Source organism: Chaetodon trifascialis, chromosome 8, assembly GCF_039877785.1.
Source record: "Chaetodon trifascialis isolate fChaTrf1 chromosome 8, fChaTrf1.hap1, whole genome shotgun sequence".
NCBI lineage: Eukaryota > Metazoa > Chordata > Actinopteri > Chaetodontiformes > Chaetodontidae > Chaetodon > Chaetodon trifascialis.
In genome coordinates, this window is record NC_092063.1 from 8,730,669 (window position 1) to 8,757,131 (window position 26,463).

The 26,463-nt window shown below is 44.5% G+C and overlaps 2 protein-coding genes across 4 annotated transcripts; one reads left to right on the forward strand and one right to left on the reverse strand.

Moving 5' to 3' along the window:
* Positions 1 to 717: 717 nt before the first annotated feature.
* On the forward strand, positions 718 to 17,388 carry LOC139334852 (ataxin-1-like). 3 transcript variants are annotated; one of them, XM_070968075.1, is made up of 3 exons: positions 718 to 1,196; positions 13,567 to 15,326; positions 15,612 to 17,388. In XM_070968075.1, exons 2-3 carry the CDS (start codon positions 13,725 to 13,727, stop codon positions 16,077 to 16,079), a joined length of 2,070 nt encoding a protein of 689 aa, XP_070824176.1. In that variant the 5' UTR covers positions 718 to 1,196; positions 13,567 to 13,724; the 3' UTR covers positions 16,080 to 17,388. The 3 variants fall into 3 exon arrangements, with proteins under 3 accessions (XP_070824176.1, XP_070824177.1, XP_070824178.1); XM_070968076.1 differs by lacking the exon at positions 718 to 1,196 and adding an exon at positions 10,296 to 10,703; XM_070968077.1 differs by lacking the exon at positions 718 to 1,196 and adding an exon at positions 11,099 to 12,862.
* A 140-nt stretch (positions 17,389 to 17,528) lies between these two features.
* On the reverse strand, positions 17,529 to 23,696 carry irf10 (interferon regulatory factor 10). Its single transcript, XM_070968083.1, has 8 exons — positions 23,251 to 23,696; positions 21,572 to 21,767; positions 21,249 to 21,325; positions 20,450 to 20,510; positions 19,761 to 19,865; positions 19,270 to 19,656; positions 18,898 to 19,016; positions 17,529 to 17,947 (listed from the first exon to the last, which is right to left on the reverse strand). Exons 1-8 carry the CDS (start codon positions 23,419 to 23,421, stop codon positions 17,843 to 17,845), a joined length of 1,221 nt encoding a protein of 406 aa, XP_070824184.1. The 5' UTR covers positions 23,422 to 23,696; the 3' UTR covers positions 17,529 to 17,842.
* Positions 23,697 to 26,463: the final 2,767 nt, after the last annotated feature.

The window sequence follows — 26,463 nt, forward strand, 5'->3', positions numbered from 1 at the left end:
TTCAGGCAAGACAGATTTGCCTCTAATAAATACTTTCATACAGCATAAAACTGATGATTTAATCAAATAGAAAGCTGAAAATGTTCAAAATGTAAAGACAGTTTGTTTTTCTGCAACTTTCATTTCTCCAAATCGGCCGGTGTTTATCCTGCGCAGTCTTCACAGTGAGATAAAGGAAGCTTCCCTCGAGGGTGTATGCCAGGTCATATGTGATGGGAACTGGGGCACGCAGTACAGTGAAGAGAGCATATGACTTATTGCTACATTACACAGGACATTCCCATACCTCGCAGTGGTTTCACAATAAGATGTGTGAGTGGTCCTTTGTGGTTTCATGCTTGAAAGAAAAGCACATGATGCCACTGCACGCAGATCATGACCAAGTGATTAAGCTAAAAGAGAACTGGGTCCTTATGACTGATGAAACCACTATGTCACATTCAGCCAGCTGGTATTACACTTCGCCTGGCGTAACATGTCACTGCTTAGTGATTAAATGTTTAGCTCTCTCACCTACAGCACCGTGTGCCCGGCAAGCACACCTTTCCCATCATCGCCGCGGGCTGCCATTGGCTGATGGACTAAGAGGCTGAGGTGTTGCAGCAAATAGCACGAGCCGTGGGCTGGTCCATTCTGCGGCTCGAGGGAGGTTAATGAGTGAAGCCGCTGGGCTATCAGCCAAACATGAGCAGCAATGCTAAGGCTCCCACAATGAGCCTGACTGTATTACCACTGAGCTCTGTCTAATTATACACTCCCAGAGAGGGAGCAAGAGAGAGGGAGAGGCAGGGCATATTAGGCAGGGGAAAGAAAAAGTTATCAAGTGGCACTGTGTGTCAGAGAGACTTACTAAGAGGGATGAGTGTAGACTGAAGTTGTAAGGGTGAGATAGAAGGTGTGTGTCAGTTAGAGTGAAGGGGGAGAGAGACAGAGGGAGGGGGTTGGAGAGATCAAGCAAGCCGGAGAGAGAGAAAGAGAGCGCACTCACAGGGAGATAGAGAGCGAGAGAGAGCAAAGAGGCGTTTAGAGAGTGAGAAGGAGGAGAGGCAGGAATAGGATGAAGGGAGGGGAGGCTGAGCAGTAGAGAGGAGGAAGAGACTCGCAGTCTCAAAACTGGATATTCCTACGTGCCTGCTCTGCCGCCTGATCCAATGAGTAAACTCTCTGCTACCTGCTACGCAAAGGCACCCGGCGAGGTATGTGACCACACCGCTTCCTCCTCTGAGTGTGTGTGTGTGTGTTTGTGTGTGCGTGTAGGAGAGAGGGAGCGCAGGTGTGTTAGCAACTTTGAATGAAGGGATAAACAGACCGCGCTGTGTGTTATGAATGCTCTGAGGAAACAGGTTTAGGAGTTACTGTAGGTACATGTCATCCTGAGTGCGAGCTGGGTTAATTATAGAGAGAAAATATGTCTGAAATGTGTGTGTGCGTGCACGCGTGTGTGTGTGTGTGTGTGAATGAGCATGTGGTATACACTCATGTAAGTCGGCACCTGTGTGTGGGGGTGTTTGTGCGCGTGGAGGATAAGAGAGAGAGTGTGAACAAGAAGGAGAGTGTGACTGATCCAGAGACAAGGAGCATGTGAGGAAGACACAGACAGACAGACAGACAGACAGACAGATAGACAGACAGACAGACAGACAGACAGACAGACAGACAGACAGACAGACAGACAGACAGACAGACAGACAGACAGACAGACAGACAGACAGACAGACAGAGAAGTGGAGGTCCATCACTCAGCCTGACGGCAGATCAGGGTTTTCAGAATTAGAGCAGTGGGCTTAAATAGCCCTGGTCCAGAGATAGCCAGGGGCCCTGGAGGAGCCCGCTTAAACTGGGAGGGACAGATATGAGATTGGTGAGGGTGGGGTTAGTCAAGTCTGGGAAATTTTGGAAAGTGACAGAATGAGGGAGGAGGAGGAAGAGAGAGAAAATAGGAGGTGCAGATGTTGGGGGCAAGTCTGGGAAAGATCTCAAGCAAGCAAAGGGAGGATGCGCAGGTGTGCAGGTGTGTCAGGCATCTGTAATCTAACTTCTTATTTAACCAGAGTACAGGACACATGAGGCAGCATGCACTGGAAGAATTTTCAATGTCATGTTAAATTTTTAATTCTCGAGAACTTCACCGCACTACTTGGTCAAGGACTTTAAATGCGTCCGTTTCTGCATCCCTCTGTTGGGAACACAGGGCTACGTTTGGGGTTCAGTTACTGACTCCACGCAGATCCCTCCTCATTTCTCGCCTTTCTCCGTGGAGAAATACTACGCCAGTGTGCACGATTATGATTTCTGTATGTCTATTTCTGCTACAGCAGGCGCTGTCCTTCTGCTGCAGTGATATCCCATATGCTGCATATAGGAGCATTTCACGGGTTCAAACAGTTCTCAAGCTATAGATGTCTTTCAAGCGAGACGTACAACATTTGTCCCTGCTGACTTAATTCACTTATTTCAATTATAAGGACGGTCTGCTGGCGTGCACAGGAAGTCTTATGTCACTGAGAGATTGCTCCTAGAAATGATCGCTCAATTACAAAGTGTGCTTCATATGCTAGGAGCAGTTCTTGCTTGTTTCTAGTGTTGGATCTGTCACTATCATGTTGAAGCAAGGGTTTGTGCCAAGGTGGGGCTCGAGCTGGTGTCAGGTAGCTTCAACACCCAGATCTGCTGTGTTGAATATGTGATTTTTTTATAGTAACTTATAAACATAAAATCTGGAGCTTTATTTTATGACTGGCTGTGTACCAGAGAAGTGCCTTCATGAATGATGTAAAGATGGCAAACAGGAGCTGAATGTAGGTATGTTTCTATACCTTAAGGGACACGAAACTACAACTTGTCTCTGTGGGCTGAATGAGAAATACAGCATGTTCACCCATCCCATGTTTCTTAGAGTGCTGTCACCCTGAAGAGCAGAGCGGGCCTCTTGTGGGAGAAGGTTGAGTAGCTGCTGGCCCTTTAAGAGGTCTATTTTTACAGGGGCACACTCATGCATGGAGCGAGGCTCGCAGAGGAGGCAGTGGCACACGGAGACTCTATCTGCTCTGCCTCACTTCTGTGACTCCACACAACACATCCTGTAGGACCACAACCTCATGAGCGAGCGGCCGACAGAGAGGCTTAAAACTTGGGTTCTTTCAACACAAGCTCAAACACGGCAACCATGAAAAACTGGAAGTTGCGAGGTTTGCACCCGACAAGGAGAATCAGCCCTTTTCAAGTGGATCTCTCTGAAGTGTAGAAGTGATAATGAGTGGGAGCTTGCAATAAAGACACCCTTGTGCACACTGTACAGAAATGTGCCAACATTCCCACATACTTGTTTTGATATGCAGATAGCTATGAAAGAAATCTGAAAACATTCATGCCCCCTTCTTACAAACACATAATACACTTTAGTTTACTTACACCCCCACACTCCTCGAAAGAAACCACAAAAATGAGCCCATTTCAGAGCATTTTTACACAAACACTTAGGGGTGCGCATAGTGCTGCACACCTACGTAAAAAAAAAATTCCTATACATCCTCAATATCTGGACCTAAAATAATCTACTCCTTATGCAAGCTGCATGTTATATAATGCATGGCCTGTCATTATCACAGCGCTCCTTCACGCCCTGCTGTGCCTCTCCACCTACAGCACCACACAGACAGGCAGACACACACACGCACACACCCTGCACCTTGTGTTGACAGTCATATACTCTACTCTAGCACTCTCACCCACGTTGAATGTGTGCTCTCAAACAGATGAGTGAGAGGGAAAGACAGAGAAGAAGACCAAGAGTAGGTGGGGTGGGGGGACTGAAAGTGAAAGAGACAGAGAGGGAAAACTTAGACAGTGAAGTATATATTCATGCAGACTATGCATTTGCATGATTATATGTATACATGTGCTTTTTTTCTTCGGGCTCTATGTTCCATGTTTGCTCTGAGAAAATTCCCATCTTCCACCCACTGAAACAGTTTGTGGGCGCAGCAGTTTAGAGGGCATTTGAGGCTACATAACCCCACATAACCTTATTTATGTGTTCCTTTTTTTTTTTTTTACCATCACTCATCAGTTCATTGCGGGATGCGCGATGGATAATCGCTCTCGCCGTCACTCGCAGTCACAGCGATGACACAGACTTGCTTGTCTTTGCATGTCTCGCATGTCATCCGCCCGCCGTACAGAAAGGGAGGCTAGCCCCTGTCCTTCTTGCTGTTCGGCAGTGCCCTAACATTAGCCCGAACTGCACCTCGTTTGATTCAAAATGTGTGTGATTCATGTAATTTTTTAATAATTATTCTAAAGTGAACAGACAAACAATATGGCCTCCACATTCACCATTAACTCTTGTCACTGCAATTTATTTAGGAAACAGTAAGCACAAAATGGTGTTGCACAGGTTCATTCTAAGGTATCTTCTGATAGTGAATTTGTTCTGCGTTTATGCCATTTTTGAATCAGTCATGGAGCCCTTCATTGCCACTGTTCGCAGATGAGCACTCTCACAGTTGGAAGGGTATGGAATTGGCTTGGGAACTCAGCCGGGGAACCAGGAGTGTGATAAATAATCCCAAACAGAGGCAGGTGTTTGAATACAGTTGACAGCGTGCCAGACTACTTTAAGGTGACAGACACACCTGTCGGTCGGGGTGTACCATGAGAGGAAGGTGCAGGAAGTGATATTTCATAGGAGGCATCTAGATTCACGTCCACTGACATGTGAAGGGAAGTGTGTATGCACCCAAATGTGCGTGTGCGCGTGTGCAAAGATGCATATATAAGATGTCAGTTATCTGAGTCTTTTCTTTGCTCTTTGTGTTTGTGCGCATCATTTTCTTTGGCCCTGACTTGCTAACCCTTGTGTATGATCAAGCAGTAAGTTCTCCTCCTCCTCCACACTTCATCTACAATAGGGGTCAATGACCTTTCAACTCTGCCACCCACCACTTACACCCACAGCCAGGCCTGCCTCTTTGCCTGCTGAAGCCCATGCAAGTAAATCTGCTCCCTCGTACAGACAGACCCAATGTGCACAAACACTGTATATCGCACAGTATCGGTTTTGGTATCACTGGAGAAGATAGTGTAACATCTGAGACACCCTGTAGCCTATAGCGTCAGAGGTGTCCTGAAACCCTGTTCCGAAGCTGAATTAGTCTTGCAATGCTTCCCTAGTCATTAGACTTCTTTTTTTTATCCTGCGCAACATTACAATCACTCAGCTAAACATCTGTCTCTAATTTAATTTGACATCTCTTTTGTAATTATTAGCAGAGATTATCAAGCAGCTGAGTGATAAAAGGTTCTCTCTCAAGTGGGACTCTCCCTATTTTCATTTTGAAAACAAGCATTAAACCCACTCAAATCTATTTCAATATAATTTGCAGCACCCTTTTCGAACAAACAGCATAAGCCGTGCGTTGAGTAAATGGCTGTGACCGTGTGTGGCTGGGCAGCAGATTTGATGTGGGAGGGGTTGTAGAGCTATAGCAATAATGGCAGTGTATAGCAACGTTGCCTTGAATACCAGCAGCGATAAAGGTATTCCAGACAGTATCTATGAAGCCAGTCTAGACAGTCTCTCTGAAAATGAATGGCACTTGAGCTACCAACGGAGACCTGGCCATGCTCTCTCCATGGAGATGTCATCACTATGCTTACAGCTTGCTGACATTTTGCTGCTAAACTAGAGAACCAAAAGAAACCCAGTTTGACTGGCAGTCGCCAGGGGACAGTGCCAAAAACAACAAATCTTTGGAATGAAAAGTAATCCCCCTATTCTTTCACACACGCACTCTTGTCCTCTCTCTTTCAAGCTGTTTCTACCCCATCAGACTTTGTTTCGGTCGCTGAGTCTCTCTCTCTCTCTCTCTCTTTCCCCTCTCCTCCACCCTCAACCCCCCGTAAGCTACTGATCTCATAGCGTGAGAGTACTACTCGCATCAAGAGTTGGGATAATCATGTCACAAACTAGTGAGAGGGGCTGCTACCTGTGAGCCAGTGAAGCTAAGCATGTAAAAAGTTGGAAAACTAATTTAGAGGGGGGGAAAAAAGTGAGCTGCAACGATGGAAATACAACAGCATGACTGTGCATCAGCAGCATGTGACATCACTGCAGTTGCATAAGAACTGCTGTCACCTAACTAATGGTGGCACATTTGTTTGTTTCATGTTTTTGAACGTGTTTGTGATGCATACAATGCCTACGAATTGAAACCAAAGTCATCTCTCTGTGGTTGAAGAAACACTTGGTGCAGATGCCGCATAAGAGGTGTATTATCAGATTAAGGCAGTGGAAAAGTACAAAAATGAAACTGCCATCAGTCGAAACTTAAATGTCAATGAATGACAACAACATAACACCCGCCTTAGAAAATGTCAGCCACGAGGTTTGCAGAATGCTTGTTAAGTGCTCCACTTGTTCCCTGCTGACCTCACTTGTATGTGCACTATATGTCAGTGTGTGCAAATCATGTGTGTATTTACAGGAACACTGCGGTAGTCTGCCACGGTCAGAGGAGGAGGAGAATGTGGTGGAGGAGTTTTTGCTTCTGCTGACTGGCTGACCTGCATGTAATTAGTCAAGTCATATTTTTAACTGATATTGCGTAAAAGCCAGCTTAAGGAGGCATAGCTGCCCTATTTATACCCTAGGGGCTAATGGCCTGTACCACTACACAGGGGGATTTCCTCCCAGAACTATACTAAGCCTGCCTAAGGCTGTACCAGTTAGGATTCACAGGGATTAACCCAGCAATACGTTACAGGCGTCACCCTCTAGTCTGCATCATTCATCCACTCTCTTCCTATCAACTCTTTTCTTGCAATGTTTAGCATACTCACTTAGCAACTCAGGTTTTTAGAGGGTGAGTATGTTCTCTTTATTTTGCCACAGTTGGGGCACACACTGTTGATCTTATTCCTCTGCAAAAACAGCAGACATCGTCAGCAATTTGTGCCACAGGAAGGTGTGCGGGTCTGTCGCGAGGGAGCACAATCAATCTTGGAAAGGCTCTTTGTATGCATGTGTATGCTTCTGTGTACATGCAGCATGCCCTGTGTGTGTGTATGTGTGAGTGCGTGGGTGTTAATAGTAACTCCTGAGCCATAAGCCCATCCTCATTGTGGCTGAGCCTGCTGCGGGCAGGGCTGCTGGCTCATCCTGTTGAAGAATGGGTCAGGGCCCTGAAGGCTGACCTGGCCCTTTGCCCAATAAGCTATCGCTCGTATCACCCTGTCCTTTTATCGGCTTAGCCCGGCACCCTGTGGAGTAAGCCACCACACAAGGCTAGTAGTACTGCCCCCCCCCAATCTATCTATCTATACATCCATCCATCTCTCTATCTGCTGTGTCCTCTACCCCCCCTCCCCTCCTCTCTCCTCTACTCCTCCCCTCTGTTCAGATCTGTTACATTCAGCAACAAATTTCTGCTGCATCAGACATCCATCATAGATCCCCCACTCAGCCTGAAACGTGATCAGACACCCCATACGAGGCTACGCATGGGGGGGGGGGGGGCAAAGTGGCGTTCTGATTTAAAAAATGTACCAGAGGCAAAGACAGTCAAGTCAACTGAGGAGTGGGAGTGAAACCGCTCTCTAAAGTCTCACCTGTGGAAGTCTCCTTTTGCTGCTTTACACTTGCACCACTATGATTTATCGGGTGTCGTCTGACTCATCTGACCTTTCTTGTCTTGGCCTGACCCTGTGTGTGTTTACGCTTGTGTGTGTGTGTGTGTGTGCGTTCGGGATTGTGACGGACAGACTGAATAGTGCAAAGCCAGAGAGGGAGAGACAGACGGAAACAGCGAGCGGGAGACGGGGAAAGAGTGCGCCAAATGTCTCGAAGGTGCCGTCAATGATTGACAGCACAGTGCGACTCCGCGGTGTGTTTGCTCGTGTTGATGTTTGTTCAAGTATGATAAAAATCAAAGTGTGGATGCATAAGTGGAGACCAACAGTCATTTCTATATCTCTGTATTGTCGTAAATACCCTTTGATGAGCCCAGTTTAAGCTCTGTTTCCTTCTCTTTCACTCTGACTGGACTATTACATCTGAGTTTACGTCAGACAAATGATATGATTTATGTACAGTTACAAAGGTGTCAATGATATTTAGAAGAAGGCAATTTGAATATTTACTTCCCTACATTTTATTTATTTCCTGCTTGTTTACTTTATAAGTCTTAATATACAAAGTTTGATTTCTCACTAACTTCTAACCTTTAGTTTTAATTCTGTTAGTGAAAAACATGTTATTTATGTGTGAAATTATATTATGTAATCATGTTTATAATTTAAATTGCCAAGTCAACTCTGACTCCTTATGGGCAATGGGTTGCTCTGCGTAATATAATCATAGAAACATGGTTATGAAAACAACTTTGTTTTTACATTGTGCATTCAAATTATTTTTAAGGATTTTTAAAACTAATTACAGTAGAATGAACAATTTCCTGTTTGTAACCTCACAATCATCAAGTAATAAACCTACAATTCTTGGCCTGTTGATCCTTCATAGAATATGAATTCATGCATTTATGAACATATGAATTATCCTTTATTTCATATCATCTTTAAGATGGTTTCCTAATTTATTTCTAGCCTAATAATTAGGTATTATTCTTAATACTTGTTTGTTTGCTAAGGCTGAATATTAATTACATTTCTGTGTCATGTGCTACAGTGTGGCCTTACAATCCCAAAAACTCTCACAGTATTGTGTTGTCTTAATCCAGACTGCTCCAAAATGTTAAAATATGTGTCTTTACTCTCTGTTAATTGTGATACAGAGCAGACAGCGCTGGTGCCCACACAATCTGAGTGCACATCATCTTCACACAGCAGTCACTTTGAAAAATAAAAGCAATCTTCTCTTAAATTGCAGAGCAGACTTTCTTGGCGATCGTCGCCTCACTGTGAGAATATTTCAATGTGGCCTTCAAGCTGATGTGTCTGCACACACCAACAAGTCTGATTAACTTTCTATTCCATTGAGGTTGAGAAGTTAGACAAGGTTAATCTCTGCTGTGATGCCGGTGGATACCAGTCTGTTTGAAAGCTTGCATTAATTGCTCTTAGAAATACGGCAGAACATATAGATTGCTTTTTACAATTAGTCACCAATAATGATTTGATTGCTTCATTAAATCCCATTTCCCCCTGATTTATGTTTGCGATCCTGTATTGCATTTCTGCTTCTGGTAATTTACATAAGCTTGTTTGAACTGAGGTTTGGCCCTATTTCTTTGACGAGGAGCAGAGTGGGTTATTTGCATAGCCTTGAATTTTCAACCTTGGGCCTATTTATTATTTTGTAAAAGGTTTCTATACTGACGGGTTTCTAATTTCTTGCCGTGAATGAACCACACTGCTCCCACGAATTCGGTCCTAATAAGCCATACCAGCCATACCAACACACTTCACTTGCACTGACTGAATCACTGAAGCAAATCATTCAGAGCTCTCCTGCAGTGCTCCTGTTAGCGTATGAGCCTGTGTGAGTGTGTGTTTTTATGTGTGTGTGTGTTTTTGCGTGTACACCCATATGTATTCAAATTAAATTTAGTCATAGAAGCGCTTTTAACGACAGGTTTGTCACAAAGTGCTTTGATGAGAACAAAGGACACAAATTCAGCTGAAAACTACATATAAACAAAAAGAGCAAGTGCACTGTGTGTGTGTGTGTCTGCGTGTGTGCACGAGTGTGTGTGCTTGATGGATGTGAGGTTTAGTTTTGAGTCAGAGGCAGCAGCAAATGCCTAAGTCTGAGAGTGTGTGTAGGATGAGCCTCCTACCACGTCCCTCCCTGTCTCTCATCAACTGTCTCTCTGCCTCCCCTCCATCCTTCCCTCTCTTTTATGTGCCAACATGTCATCTGAAAAGTGTTCCTCGCAAATATAGTAGAACGATGTGATTACTGATTAATGGACTGATAAATGACGTTTCATTTTAAAAGACACATTCAACTGGTGAAGCGCGTGTGGAAAGCATACCATCAGACAGCACAAAGGCAGCATATAGTCAGCATATACCACCCAATATATAATCTATATGTGCTGCATCCTTGACTGTTTGAGTGTGCATATATATAAATATATATAGATGTGTGTGTGTGTGCGTGTGTGTGTGTGTGTGTGTGTGTGTGTGTGTGTGTGTGTGTGTGTGTGTGTGTGTGTGTGTGTGTGTATGCATGTTTGTATCACTCACAGTGATTAAAGCAAGTGGGCGGCAGCAGCAACTGGTCTGCCTGTGTGGCTCTGCATAGCAGACATGTTTCTCACTGCTAGATATTACTCATTTCCTCAGCCCTTTGCACACACAAGCACGCACACACACACACACACACACACACACACACACACACACACACACACACACACACACACACACACACACACACACACACACACAAACTCACACTCTTGACATACGCACACTCACATACACAACAGACACAGAGACGGATAGCAGGCTCTCGGTTCTTTCCCTCAGTTTGGTGGGCTCGCTGGTGTTATTTCATGCGTACAGAGATCAGAGGCAGTGTGTAGCTGGAGGCTGCTGATATCTGCGGGTGTTGTAACTGCCGGTGGTGCTGTGGAGGAGCAGTGTAGCACAGTGAGGAGCTGAGGAGTGGGTTGACCCTCTTGGAGGACTGGAATATGAATGACTGCCAACACTGGGACGTCTGCTCAGCCCGCACTAAGGTCAGTCTCACATCACATCACAACAACTACTAACTCCATCAACCTGTCTGCCTGCTCCCACATTCTCTAACTGCTCTTTTGAATTAAAAGAGCGCTGTTGACTCCCTTTGTGTTGCAATTAGCACTGCCGGACTATCGATTGATTTTTCTTTTGGTAGCAAAATAGGCCAAACTGGAGACGAGTATTCTGTAGTTCTGTTTTTCTGAGGTTTGCAGTCATGAGTAGAGAGGTATCTCCTGAGAAATGCGTGTAAAGAAAAGGCGGGATGAGGTGGAGCGGTGCAAATAGACGTGTCAAATTTGACAGTTAGTTCAGAGATTGACGAAGCATTTTGCATTTTGATGCACAAACAGTTTTTAATTTTTTTTTAGCAGTTTTAAGCTAAAAGAAAAAAGAAAAAGATAGAACTTTTTCAATGGATTGCTTTTATGCCTGCAGGTCAGGTCAAAAGTCTTGGGGAGTTTCTGTTAGAAGGAATGTGTGATATCGTTCTGCCTGAGATCTGTCATTTTTCATGAATTTGAATGCTACGACCACAGCAGCTCCGGCTAAACTCCAGCTCTGTGTGCATGTCTGCACAGTGTAGGAGTATTCTGTTAGAAGACATTTCTCTGCAAACTCCTCCACATGCACAATTGTGTTCTTTGTTTTGCTGTACTTTTTTGGCAAGTTTATATTAGGTCTATTTTGACAACCTTTTTTCATGAGGGCTGTCGAAATGATGAGGGTGTCAGAGTCATTTGAGGACAAAGACTGAAACCAGATTTTTTTTTTTTTTTTTTTTTTCAATTTACGAAACCAGGATTCTAGTTCAACTTCTTGTGCAGCCTAAGTAGATTTCTTAAGTAAAAAACTATGTGATGAATTTAGCAAATTTGGACCTTTTGAACACCGTGTTTGACTTGAAAATGTGTTTTTATTTTTTATTTATCGTGTTGCTTTTTATTGGCCAAATTAACTAGTATTTTTTTCCTTCTGTTAAGTCAATAAATTGCGTAGCTCTGCCGGCACCGATGCTGCATTACTCTGATGATAATAACTGGTTGTCACATTTAATAGATTGATAACGTAATTATATAATTAATTAGATAAACAGAGGTTATTCTCGGATAAATATGGACAGAAAACTGTAAATGAATATATTAAATAATGAATGATTTATAGTTGTAGCTGCCATCTGAATTCTTTTTATCTCTGATACATCAGTTTTCATGAATCCCAGAGGTCAGAGGGTTTTTTCAGCCCACAGAAGGCCGCGTTATCTTTCAGCTGAACTGAAAATATATCACTGCAGATGCACTCACAACGTTTTACATCATAACAGCAGCATGTTCTTTGACCTGACAGTTGACCAGCATAAACATTTCCCACGTTCTACTCCGTCACACCCGCCCTGTCAGTGTCTGGGACAATGAATCCCCCTCCTCTCGCCGCCCAGTTTTCAGTTTTCCACTCAGATGCACAAACAGCTTGCTCCACTCTAACACTTCTTCTGTTTTTGGACCGAGTCACTTGATGAGCAACAGTTTACCCGCCTCTCCGTGGAGTATCCCCATCTAACCTCTGAAACCGACTGGATGTGTGTGTGGACACAGTTGCCATGGTGACAGTGGGGTGGATGGTGAGACGGCAGGGAGTTGGGAGGCTGTTGAGACAGACATGCGGGTGAGTGCGGGGCTGAGTGGCAGCTTGGAGCTGTGGAGTTGTGGTGGTGGCGGGAGCAGCGATGGCGGTGGCGGCGGCGGTGGAGGGAACAGCTGGCGCGGCAACCATCACTTCAAAAGAGCACATTTAATACGTTTGGAGAAGAATTAGTAGAGCTCCCCCGCACTTCTCACTGAATGAAACAAGGCTGCAAAATCTCTGACACATTCGAGGAGTCAAACACAAACACACACGCACACAAAGACCTAAACAAATAAACACGCATTCACACATTTCTCCCAGAAAAAAAAAAAAAAAACTTGCTCCTGCACACAGACATGGCGTACATACATGCCCACACACAAACAGTCACACATTCCCCACACCCCTGCTGCGACACATAATTAATATGCAAAGACACATATCCTGCATCCACAACAACTGGTGGTAATATCAACAGTGTTTCTGTCAGCTTTCGGGTGGGTGGTGACCAGCTTTGCCTATCACTGGGGGAGTAAGTACAGCCGCCTGAGGGAGTATTTGTGTGTCTGTTGCTGTCCATGTGTGTCTGAAAGAGAAGGGGTTGGGGGGGGGGGGGTGCTAGTAGTAAGCTCATATAGAATACAGAGAACACCCGGGGGTGTCGTGGGGGTGGTTCATGAAAGTGGTACAAAAACATATCTACATATTCCAATCATCCCCTGGGAGTCAGAGATGAAAACTCTCCTGCTGTGAGTGTTCTGTGTGCGTTTGTGTGTGTGTGTGTGTGTGTGTGTGTTTCTACACACGCGCACCGCTCTGCCTCTGAACTTCATTGGCTGCAAATTGTATTTTTAGCCCACATGTGGGAGTAATGTGTTTGAATGAAACGAGTAAGTTGGGTAGTTTCAGTCCCACCGCAGTGCACATAGGTAATGACTAATTAGTGACAGCTATCAGAAAGCAAAGAGTTTCTAACCTTTTTAAAGTCGTTTATCTGAGGGAGTCGCTGGCTGCTTTCTCTCCATCTGTCTGATGCAGCTGAATGTTTGTTTGCATGTCTGGCCAGACTGACAGCTAAGTCTTAGCAACAACTGATGGCAGGGCCTGACAGACTGTCCTTTTTCTATGCTCACACTTAATCTCTCTTACTTTCTCTCTCTCTCTCTCTCTCTCTGTCGTCTCCCTCCTTTTCACTCACCTTATCTCTGTTTCCGTCCTTGTTCGTCTTCTCTCTAGGTGAGTGGTGCTTCAGTACGAAAGAATCAGCAGTGATCTGACAGTGATGCTGTGTAGCAGCCTTCCCCTCTGTCTGCGCCCCCCGTTCTCCCGTGAGGCCCATGTGACCTAGCCTACACCCACACACAGGGGGCCCCCACTGCCGCAGGAGCCCACCCATGAATCCCAGCCCCGACCGCGGCAAAGAGTGCCTCCCTCCCAAGAAGAGGGAGTCTCGGCAAGGATCGACAGAACAACACGTCCCTCTGGATGAGTTTAAACCCCCTGTGCCACTCCGGATTCGGCCCAGCGCAGGGGGAGGGGAGGGAGGCAGGGATGTCAGTGACAGGGACCGAGCTCTGATTAACCCAAACCCCCATCTCCTACATACTCCTCCTGCCCTTCCTGCTCCAGCACCAGGCCTCCCCCTGCCCTTGCCATGGCACCTGAGCTACTCTCCCTCTGTCTCTCTGCCCCTTTTCCCAGGGCAGGGCGGCGAGAGGAGGGGCTCAGGCTCTCCTGCCTGGAGAGATGATCCTCTCTCCTCACCCCTGACCCACCACTCCAGGTGGCTTAGAGGGGAAGGCCCCCTCTCATTGCCACCTTCCCCATCTTCCTCTTCTGCCTCCTCCTTCAAGACTCCCTTCCCAGCCGATTCGAGAGAGATGTGGTCTTACATTAACAGCGGCCGGCGGGACAACAGCTCCTCTCTCTTCTCCCCGTCATATTTGTTCAGCCACCACTCTCTCTACCCTCAAGATCCAAGCTTAGTTGAAGCCAGACACAGGTACCTGAGCAAGAGGCCAAACGGCCTGGATGGGCCAGGCAGCAGGACTGCCTCATCCTCCAGGCCTCTGCTCACAGCAGAGTATGGGAATGATAGCAGCAGAACCAGGCTGGACGTCAGTCCACACAGCTCCCATACCAATGGTGGACGGAGACAGCAGGAAGATCTAACATCCCGTGTCCACTCTGGAGGGCCATTTTTGTCAGACTCTCAAGCTCAGGAGGGCCCTGAGCCACATTCCTCGCTGCAGGACAGACATCCGCATGGGATAGTTAAGACCAGCTCCAATTTACTCTCCACCAGTCCCCATCCCCTGGGACTAGTCCCCAGGGCAGGTAGAGGGGGACTATTGGACCCTCTAGGGGCCACACCAGCTGAAGCCCAGATATACTACTCCTTGGGATCAGTGTGCCACCCCAGCCCCCAGGCCCAGGCCTATCCCCCCTACAGCCCCTCAGGAACACCTCTGTACAACCTGCACAGGGAGCCAGGCCCCAGGCAGCACAATCTAAGGAACTCACCGCACTCACCCCTGGGTCTGCCTAACAGCCATGACAGGTCGCAAAGAGACAGGGACAGAGACCAAGAAAGAGACAGAGACAAAGTCCTACAAAGGGACAGGGAGCGAGGTAAAGACAAAGAGAAGCACCTACAACATGACAAAGACCAAGACAGAGACGGCGAGCGCGAGAGACGACGGGACAGAGAAAGAGACAGAGGGAGAGAGTCCTCTCCTTCCCATCTTCACACCTCACCCCCGGCCCTTCACCCATCTCCCCCGGCGCTCCTACCTCACTTCACCAAGGGTTCTCTGATCGAGCTGGCCAGCGGGCGGCTGAAGCGGGTGGAGGAGCTGCGCACCGAGGACTTCCTGAGGAGTGCAGACACCTCTCCAGAGTTCCACCTCAGCACCTGCACTGTGCTGCTGATTTCTCCCAGCAGTGCACAGGGCTTCAGCCACCTGCAGGTCCACCTCACAGACCTCAACACTCAGGTCAGCTTTCTCTTTAGATACATGCCACAGTGCACACAGATGTCCACATTACAGCATCATCAGCAAAATTTTGAATGAAAAACTGCATGACAGGATGAGTGTTGATGCAAATCAGTCACAGTTTAGGCTGTAGTCGCCTTGATGTTCTCAGATGAAAACAGCTCAGATGAAAACAGTTCAGATCAGTGTAACTCCTGACACGTGTTGTTACACATCAAAGTCAGATTGTGACAGACATGTGAGACCTCTTGGTTGAGTGTATAACAATGTTGTGGTTTTGTGTAGGAGTTACTGAAGGTCTTGGTGGAGTATCCGTTCTTTGTGCAGGACCGAGGCTGGTCTTCTTGCTGTCCCCAGAGAACCTCACAGCTGTATGGCCTGCCCTGCCGCCAGCTCACGGAGGGGGATGTCTGCCTGGCTCTTACCCCCACACCCACCCAATCCCACCGGACACACACGCGTACCGGCTCCAGGGCCCATCGCACCCACCTCTCCTCAAGGCCTGCAGGAGAGTCCAGCAGTTCACACAGGGAGGAGATGCCACCTCCACCTCCTCCTCCGCCTCTTCCTCACCACCCGCCCCCCACAGCGCCGGCCCCTCCACGTGCTCTGGCTGCAGAGCCCCCCGTTCAGGAGCAGCCGCGTCCACGCAAACGACGCTGGTCTGCTCCGGACGCCCTTCCTTCAACTGGAACCGATGCTCCTGGCCTCCTGGATTTACCTCATGGCTCCAAGCTAATGAAATGGCAGTAGAAACTTGGAAATGCATACATACACATGCATACTTACACACACAAGCACATACACACCCTCCTTGTCTCTGTTGCACCCACCAAGACAAACAATGGAGAGACCTCAAGGCAGGGTTGCAGGGAAGGAATAAAAAAACAATAGAAAAACGCAATTTACGGGTGTCCAAACTGCTGCCCAGAATATTAACCCTGACCCTAGTCTTGCCCTTGTTGCACCTTTCCTTTCCTTTCCTTTCCTTTCCTTTCCTTTCCTTTCCTTTCCTTTCCTTTCCTTTCCTTTCCTTTCCTTTCCTTTCCTTTCCTTTCCTCAACCTTACTTACTCACAGTTGAGAAGGAGCAGCAGCTGAAGGATCTCTGGATGGCTCCTTACAGACACACTGAAGACATTTAGTGAGACAATCAAGCACTTGTCTGTGTTCACTCTGTTTTTGTAATGGTTGTCCCACACACCTACTTACTGACAGTGTTTTCTGCAGGGTATCGACTTTCAATCAGTGTTATGAAAGTAACCGCTATTGAGGAAGTGCAGATATACAGTATACAAGCAAAGGTTGGATATATATATTACATTACAAATGTTATATACAGTAAATATGCTAAACAGATTTAATGCAATCTCTCTTTCAATTTTGCAATGCATTTTCGTTTTGTTTGTTTTTGTTTTTTTCTTGCTTCTGAGCCGATGTCTACGTGTCGGCCTGGGCAGGCAAGGTGAATGTATGAGCAACTCTTCGCCTTTTTTATTCTCATCACCGGGAGTCGTTTGAAACAATTGTTCGTCAAGGCATTACCCTCCAATATGTTCTTAACATTATCTCTGAGAAAGGGAGAACACTAATGAAAACTGCGTAACAGACAATCCCACCCACACAGACAGGTCTGTGCCACATCGCCTCGACACTCATGGTGTTTTTCCATTAAAAACTGAATGATGGAAAGAGTAAAAAGTGCAGTACAGCTGAAGAGTAATGGTGCTAATAACACGTTGGAACATGATGCTTTGTGAATACTCTTGACCCCTGTGTACTGTACGCTTCTGTTCCCATCTCATTTTTTATGTACTGTATATGTTTGAAGGCAGGGAAAATGATGAAAGTATTTTAAACTCAGATACGGGTATCTTCTCTGTTTCAGCACACTCTCTCACTTTAGTTTTTGTGTTTTCTTTTTTTTTATTTTCAAAAAGAAAACCTTACTTGTTGATTTTTCTTTTTAAATGTTATAGCTACAAAAATGTATATTTTTAAAAATTGTGAATCTGTTAAATGATGTTCGCTAGAAATAAAGGAAAAAAGCTTTATAGATTTAATTTAAGGTGTCAATTTATTATCTTTCATCTGCATGTGTTCTAATAATATACTAATATATACTTAAATTATCATTTAATGCATATGCAGAATATGGCTCACAAAGATTGTTTTTTACATTAAAAATTTGTTATCAGCATGTTTTATTAGGTTAAGCAAAATATTTGCTTTAATCGCAACTGATAACTCTGACCAGTCCGGCTGCATGGTGGACGGGAAAAAAATCAATATAAGGCAAAATAAAGGAAATGGATTTCTTTATAAATTGCGACTAGGCATACAGTCCATTGTTTCTTTATCATATATACATCCCCACTGATGATACTCTGTGTTTTTGCTCCACTCTTAGGATGTTCATGATGATGGCAGGGAAGAAACAAAGCTATCCACTTACAAAGTAATCCACTTGTAAATTGTTCATGGCTACCGTGGCGCAGGATAGCTTTCTCTGTCTTCCTACATCTTCTCTTCTTCTGTGTTGGAGGTGGGAGTCGGCCGCTTCTCCTCCGTCTCTCCCAAGTTGAACCTCTGCAGCAGTTCCACTGCAAACAAGGGCACCACCTGGCCAGCAGAAGACAGTGTAGTACACAAATCAGTATGCTTCTGAGGACCTCTACTGGTGATCGAAAATGTTACCTCTACACTCGGACTGACGGGCAGCAGTCACACAGGAATTAGTGTATCAGGTTCTGCCTGGATTGTTATACATCAAAGAGTTGATATGCTGTTCAACGTGTTTTAAAACGCGCAGAGGTTTGTGAGTCCAAGCTTGTTTGGCACTTGAGGAATTTAAATGTCTGATCAATCCTTTGACATCCCTGGTTACATCACTCCAGGGCTGTGCAAAGTGGGGTCCGCAGGCCAGAAATGGTCCCCCTTAAGGTTCAGTTTGGACCACCGTGTGTTTCTAGCAAAAAAAAAAAAAAAAACCTTGAAAATTAATTTTGAAAAAATTATAATGTCAATCACTGTTTATGCTGTTTTATGTTTTGTGAGGTAATTTTTTTTTTTTTTTTAAATATGTAGGATCCCTATTTATTTATTTTTCATAGTCAGAGCACAGCAGGCGTGTGAGTGACACTGTGCAGGAAGTCAGTCTGCTCAGAGAACTTGGGATCCTCGTACCATTTTGCATCTTAATAAAACAAAACAAAACAATACAACACAGTACAATACAATAAGGTCTTTGCTTTTGGCCTGAGGCCCACCATTAAATTTCAATTTTGGGCCGCCAAGGGAAAGAGATTGGGCACCACATCTCAAGTCTGAGTGTAACTCTGGTCTCTCTCTCTCGGAACTCGGTAACTGATGAAAAAGCCAATTAGTAAATTCTCTAATAATAATAAAACAGTAGAAAATCTAAAGGGAGCGTTTCACAGTGTTGAGAGTCCTTGTGAGGTAAAAATCTGAATGTGAAAAAGCATTTTTGAACTGCAGCCCTGGCTTACAGGGCAGATATGAAATCAAAACACGTGCATCCAGGGTGCAATCTTCGCCCGTTTTCCACCCACCTGCGCCATGATCAGCTTCCTGGTTTTAAGTACGCTGGGGTCTGGATACTCCTCTCCGAAGCAGAGCTCAATCTCATAAGAAGGTGCCGGCCCCTTCCCCTGTAAACAGCTCTGGAGCTCTGTACACAAACATTTCATATTGGAAAATTCAAATGTGACAATATAAACGCATTGCCTCTTTCCGTCGAGCAATAATGTGGCATTTTTCATCCTTTTTACTCCCAAACAACCTGCCTCTCTTTGAATAGCTCACATTCTGTTCCAGATAGAGTTATATGACTTACTGGTCGCTAATGAGTTCTAACTACTTTCTGGTAGCTGTTGTTGCATATTTATTTGTTGTTCTGTTCAGATATGCACGCGCTGCCTCACCGTTGAGAAACGCAGGTATATCGAGCAGTTTGCAGGTCTTCTCTCGCTCCAGCTTGTTGGGCCGGTCAGCATGCTGGGCCATGGGACCGCTCCAGTACACCCTGCCCTGGCAGAACCGCTTGATGAACACCCCATCTGGGGCCACCCATAATAGCACACCCTTCTCCAGATGACAAAGAAGGCGGTTCATTGCTTCAGCCATGCATGACGGCAGGGATACGGAGCCCGGGGAAGGGAAGGAGAGCTGCTGGGCGGTGCAGGGCCCGTAGATACGTTCGTTTCCCAAGGGGACGCAACCCTGTAAGATGAAGCACCCGTCTGGACTCCTGGTGGTCGCTTTCATCACCCTCTGGCCGTGGTACAACAACGTCACCTCCATACGAAAGTCTGTGCACACAAAATGCAGTTTGTGTGCCAGGTCGTGCAGTGCAAAGGCCAGTGCCATGTTTAGCTGGTTCTGTTTCTGTGCATATTCCCAGAAGCTTTCTTACCTGATATAGTGAGTGCAGGGCTGATGAAGGTCATCAGAGATGGGCTCTGATTTTGAGGTTTTTGTCCTGTGGGCTCACAGTACATGTGCTCCCTCATCAGATTCTCTAAAGAAGGACAGAAACATTACAAAGTCAATACTTTCTCAAAATGTATACAAGCAGATTAGATTAGAAGATTATTGAAGTCCACCACCATGTGCCTGTGGGCCCAACATGAGGTCGTGATGAGGCTGCGAGCAAACCGAATGGTTTCAATTAGATCCATATAGGCCCCAAATATGTCTGCCCATGTGGGGCAAAGATGGGGCCCTTGAAAGCAAACATTCAAGTCCCATCCAGCATGGTACTCTTACTTAAACCCATGATTGGGACAAGGCCAACTACAAGTAGGGATCTGTATTGGACAAAAGAGGGCCTTCTTTGCCCATAGCCATACTTTTACTAGCTTTTTTATCCGTCTCCCCTTGAAAGATATCATGCCGGAGGAGTTTCAGTTGTGGTGACAAGACATATGTTTTCTTGTCTGTGACAATCCCAATGCCAGCAGTACTGTGCCAACATGAATATTTTGACCAGGATAAAAAGTTCAAGTAAAATCCACGAGGGAGGATTGCCTTTCTGGCATTTATGTGCATGTTCCTCCACAACCGTTCTATAAAACTGGACCAGTTTGTGTGTGTAAGCCTTACCAGTCAGTGGTTTTCCCTCTTCTTCTTTGCTTGCTTGAAATGATGCGTTTTGATTCTGAATCTGCAAAAACAGAAACACAAATTAGGTACACATAGCATGAGGTTTATAGCTAAGACTTTTTTGAAGGAAAAGATGAATTTTTATGAGATCTGACTTTCCCCCAAACCCCAAAAGCTGAGTTTCCTGCTCCTGCTGAAGGCACTGTTGTTCACCGCAGTGTAAAGTCCTCAGTTGTGGACAGCTCAGAAAAATGCTTCCACGAACGCAAGCACCCCAAAGCAATTACATAAACAATACATGGTTAAACCCCCCTGTGCGTGGGATTTTAACAGTTTGGACTTTAATGATTCATGGCGGTTGAAAAATCAAAAAAAGGTGAAGAGAAAGAGCTGCAGAGAACGGTTTCACCTAAACTTTTTACTGGAATCATCTCATTTTTCTCCAAACAAAATTTAGGACTTTCAAATCTGATTTTCATCTGACTTGTTTTTAAAACTTCGAATAAACTCTGATGCTGAACTCTTACGCCTGAGTAGGTCTAAATGTTTGTTTATTTAATGTTCAAAGTTTGGCATAGGACTGGACCGATGTGCATATTTTCTTTATTTTCTAGCATGAGATGGCAGATTTCTTGGTAATAATAATAATAATAATGATAATAATAATAATACAAGAGGAACAATATGCCCTATTTTTCTATTTATTAAGAAACTGACTGTACTCACAATGTTCTTAGCAAGAGGTTCAGAGTTACATTTTGTCAGTTTGCAGCTCATTGGCTGTATGCTTTGAGTTTACCTGTCTGTCTGGAAAGCCAGGGCTCCGTGCGGACCTCTTAGCCTGGATGATCGCTTGATCCTTTGTCTGGGGCGGCTCTGAGGAGTAACGAGCGGGAACAAAAATGAGACACAAAAACGACTTTTTATATTGGCAGTCGAAAGGATTACAAAAAGGTCAGAAACCGTAAAAAAAACCTTTCATTCCTTGTTTTGTTTGCTTTGATTTACCCTTTTTCTCTCATTTTTGGTGGTTTCTGTATTACCAGGACACAGCTGCTCAACAGCTCAGATATGATCAATAAGATGAAATGAAAGGAAAGGAGCAGTTTTCTTTGTTTTCACCTGCTGGCCTGGCTGACCCGTTGTCCTGCTGAATAAAGTAGACTTTGTAGGGTTCAGTGATGTCCAGCTGGTTGCGTTCAGGGACCTCCTGGAAGTCTGTGCTCTTGTTGAGTGCACAGCGGAGACGGGTCTTCCACATGGTGGGGTCAGCTTTATCCCTCCCCTCCTTGAACTTGCCCTTGTACACAGCCCAGGCCTGGAATGAGAGGACTGAAACATTAGATGCTTATTCATAAACAAATATATGGAAAAAGTTATGATTTAATGAAAAAGAAACAGTTTGGAGAAGTTGTGAACACCTGGTTAAACACACTTTATTTCAACAAACACACAAATGCAGTGTTATTCTATTTATAGGGAATCCCTAAAATCTATGTTGCTCTGTTAATTATTTTTAACTAAATCCATAGAAAGCATTGCGGAAGCAGCTAAATGAATGTGCACTGTAAGAAAATCTTTATTTCATTTTTAAAAATATGACAGAACTTTCCGAGTTTATCAAACTGTTGCTGAATAATGTGTGCAGGTTGTTCATTACATGCATGAACAGAAATTCTCCCTCAATGAACTTGAGTGAACTTGAAAAAATGAGTTCAGTAGATATTAAGATATGCAGTTCAGCCAGTAATTGTTCAGTTAATTGGTTGGAGTGACTTTCTGTTTAGTTCTGCACATACCGCATAGTCTACGCTTTTATATCAGTCATGTGTGTTGAGCCTTGGTTTTCCATCTGTTGCCATGGTGCCTTACAAATTAAAAGTGGTGGAATTAGATGTCTATCTTCAGCTTAGCATTGCCCTACATCTTCTTCTTAAGTAGTGAAATGCTTCTGATTATATCGAAAGTAACAAACTTACTTACATTACATCACTTACATTAAATTCATGATAAAATTCAATCAATAATAACTCATTCATTCATTTGCGTGAAGAAGATTTCGTTTGGTAGGTCCACAGGTTAAAAATCTGTTATTCTTGGACCAGTATCCAAGCTTTACACAACATAGTCTTGCAACAGCACATTGCAAAACAGCAGAAGAGGCAACTTCTTACGGAAGGTTACTCAGTCGATCTACGACGGCACCTGAACGCATCATTCCGGCACACTTCCGAAACTAACCCACAGTTCAACCCTGCAGCTTACAGAAATATGGTATAATGATAATAATGATAATAATGATAACAACAACAACAACAACAACAACAATAATAATAATAATAAATTGTTGATATTTTTGGATGCAGGCAAATCCATTTTGTCTGAGCACTTCTGGCTCTTGTCTATTTGAAACTACTGACACTTTGGCAAGCTGATCAGGATTAAAAGGACATTTTAGAAGCACGAGCCATTCCTAGTACATATTTTAAAATAGTTTGGCCATTAACAACAAACCGGCTACACTATCTTTAACTTAGTCTACATCTAATCATAAACCTGTTTCCTAAGTTAGTAGCTCAACGTGGCCCAGCGTGAGAGGAAAACAGTTTTATTTTGCATCATAGTGTGTTTAAACTTAAACATTAATAAACATATTGGGCCACAAGTGGAACATTTGATCTAATCAGACAGTGGATCGGTTTCATTCTCGAAAGAAATTCCAAACCGACTAAAACTGACCATAACTCCCAGCTGAGGTCACAAAAATGCACACATGATGTTTTAGATTAGAAAGTGTTGACCTTGAAGAGAGCTGCATCCGCCGTCTGTCTGTAGTCCTTCTTGGCTGCGTGCTTCCACGGGATCCTGAACATGGTTTTGTCCTCATCTTCCCAGCACAGTCCTTCATATTCCCCGCTCTCTATCTGAGCTATCAGCCACTCTTTCATGTGCATCTTGGCCCCTGTCCCCATCTTCGGCTCAGACTGTCTCACAGGACCCGAACTTCACCCTCAGATGTCAGATACATGTGCAGTGTCGCTCGAGCAGTTTAATCACGTCCCCACCTTGCAGACGGAAAAATATCACTATTTATGCTGAAGCTTCACAGATGACTTTAATCACAGGAGTATCATAATATAACACAGCAATTAAATGAAGTTTATAAAAGTTTCAGACAAGCAGTCCTCGCGTAAACTTTAATGCAGAAGTCCTACCTAACAGTAAGTGCGCTCTTCGGAGCGAAAGCGAAAGTTTGAAGCTACTTTCATACTTTCGGTTTCCTCCGCTTTGTGACTTGCAGCGAAAGTTTAATCATTTCCAACTAAGGTGTAAGAGGGAGGGTGATAAACGAGAAGGCCACTGGATCACAGATCAGTGAGGGACTGTGTGCATGTGAACAGCATTCATACACAAGCGCGAAAGTCAATTTTCTGTTGCCAGAAGGCAAAATAAAGCGTGACTTCACGCTTTGTTATGTGACCACAAAACTCCTTTACCGATGACTCCTTACAGTGCGACAGAGGATTAGAGCAATTAAAGCAGATAAAGATAACAACAATGTAAAGACAAATAACCTTTGTACTCCACGACAGTGCTCAATAGAATTGAATTGTTTTCTTAATTGGGAAATTCATTTTCCATTTACCCCCGCAGGAATCAGCATGTGGGCAACAGCACCAGTGTGAATTAATCACATCGACCAGTGTGAAGCATCCAGAACCGCACTCACACGCTCACGCTCACACACACACACACACACACACACACACACACACACACACACACACACGCAGATATGCTGCTGAGACTCAGAACGAAACATCCATGTGAAAATGAAAGTATGTGGGCGTAAAGGATTTTTTTCTCATGGACTCCGACGCCTCCATGCAGCGTTTATGATGCCGAAGAAGAGGCCATTTCTCCACATCAGGTAATGATAGTGAGCTGGTGGTCAATAAAAATCCAAAGTTCAGACTGATAAGAAAGAGTGACATAATGTGAACCATGTGCAGGCAAACCGGCTGCATGCTTGTTTTCCCCCAGCAGGGGGCAGTGTACATCCGCGAGTGACCCGTTCGCTATTTAATCAAACAGCAACTGTATATAGAACATGCATTTAAAATTACAATGTCAAATTAAAGTCTTATTTGTGCCATTGTTAGAGGAACTGCTCAATTAGCTGGTATGTCAGTCACTGGTACTCCTTACTGGTCAGACTGGTCTGGGATATGAGACTACTGGGACACAGTATGCCGAAAGCCTGCCTCATAATGTCTCATAACAGCTTGCAGGTGGTGATGGGTGGTGTTAACTGAACCAGGCAAGCAGACATCCCTGATCAAACCCAGTGCAGCAGACTTGTAATAAACACTTGGAGAAATGAATTACTTTTAGTTGTTGACACACTGTCAGAGAGGTGTTAATTTCCTCTAATTTGAAAAGGTTTTATGTAATTTCTTTCAGTGTGCTGCATTCTTGCTCCTCTGTATATCAGGTGAGAAAAATATTAGAAATGTATTTCAGTGTATCAACTCCAATAAAACACCACAAGCAGCCTAAAATAATGACTGTAGAATTTAATTAGCAGCTCTCTTATGCAGTGCCGCCGATTAAAAATGCAAAGATGAATGAAAAGCTGGCACAGGGCTGTTGTACTGAACTCCTCCACAGCTCCTGTCTGTGTGCAGTGTGCTGTTCTTACCACATAACGTCAAATACATATAGCAAATCTCACGTAGACCCAATGTGCTTTACATTAAAATGCATGTGCGAACATCCACCCACACAAAGGCAGAAAAAACCCACATCCACCACACAAACAAAAACCACAGGCACACACTCACACTCACACTCGCACACACTCACACGTGAACTCATCGCAAGCCTGAGAAAACAGAAAAGTTTTCAGTTTGCTTTTGAACGTGGAAACGCGTCTCAGACAGATCTCAGGTCAGCAGGTAAAGGATGTAGCTACAATCTGAGCAAATATTAGTGTGGGAAGGCGTAACAACACCAGCATGTGGCCTCCATCAACTTGGCGATTTAATCCTGCTTCTCATCCAGATTAAACAGCACACCTCAGGTGATTCTGTTGCTTTTCTCCCAGTTTATTGTTGTACCAGTTCAGCAGTAAAACATGGTTGAGACATCGGAGCACACTGTAGAACATCTTAGGCAGCTCTCAATAAATAGACCTTTTAAATATGACAGATTGTATTACAGCAGAGGAATGTAAAAAACCTGAAAATGTCTAGCACATAGAACAAGATGCAAAACAAAGCCCCCCCCCACTCCCACCCTGACAGTTCAGCTGATTGTTGCGATGAAAATGTGCGTCAGGCGTGTGTAACAGCTTCGACTGATGAAACGTGTGTACTCCTGCCGATCCGGGCTGTCATGAATTGCCTCCCACCATCAACGTGTAGCGTCCGTGCACACGTGAGGCTCAGAGACAGTCGAGTTTGAACTCACCGCTCACGTCAGAGTAGTTTCCTGTCAAATTGGTTTTCATTCCCTCAGAGTTTGCGTGTGAAAGGAAACTGGCAGCATTACACACAGGAGAAAACACAAACCCAAGTGACATTCCAGGAAATAAATACACTTCTTGTTCTGTTTGAAAAAATTATTTACACAGTATTGTACATGGAAGAAATTCAGAACATCCATCCAGGTCTCTCAGTCATAAAAATATATATATATATATATAATAAAATCTACAGTAAGAGAATGAACTACAATAACAATTATTGAAATAAACAAAAGATTGTTGACTGTGAATGAATATACAGTACAATCACTGCTTTTTATGTCTTGTATACACAGTAGAAAGCACAAACGTGTGTGTGTGTGTGTGTGTGTGTGTGTGTGTGCTTGTGTGTGTGCGTAGCACTTGTAGCACAGGGTCTAACCTTGGCCACTTGGCGTCATGTCTACTTCAGGACATCCTTGAAAACATATTGGCGCTCCACAGTTGGAGCTCTGAGATGTGTGTGTGTCCTAGATTTCCTCATTCT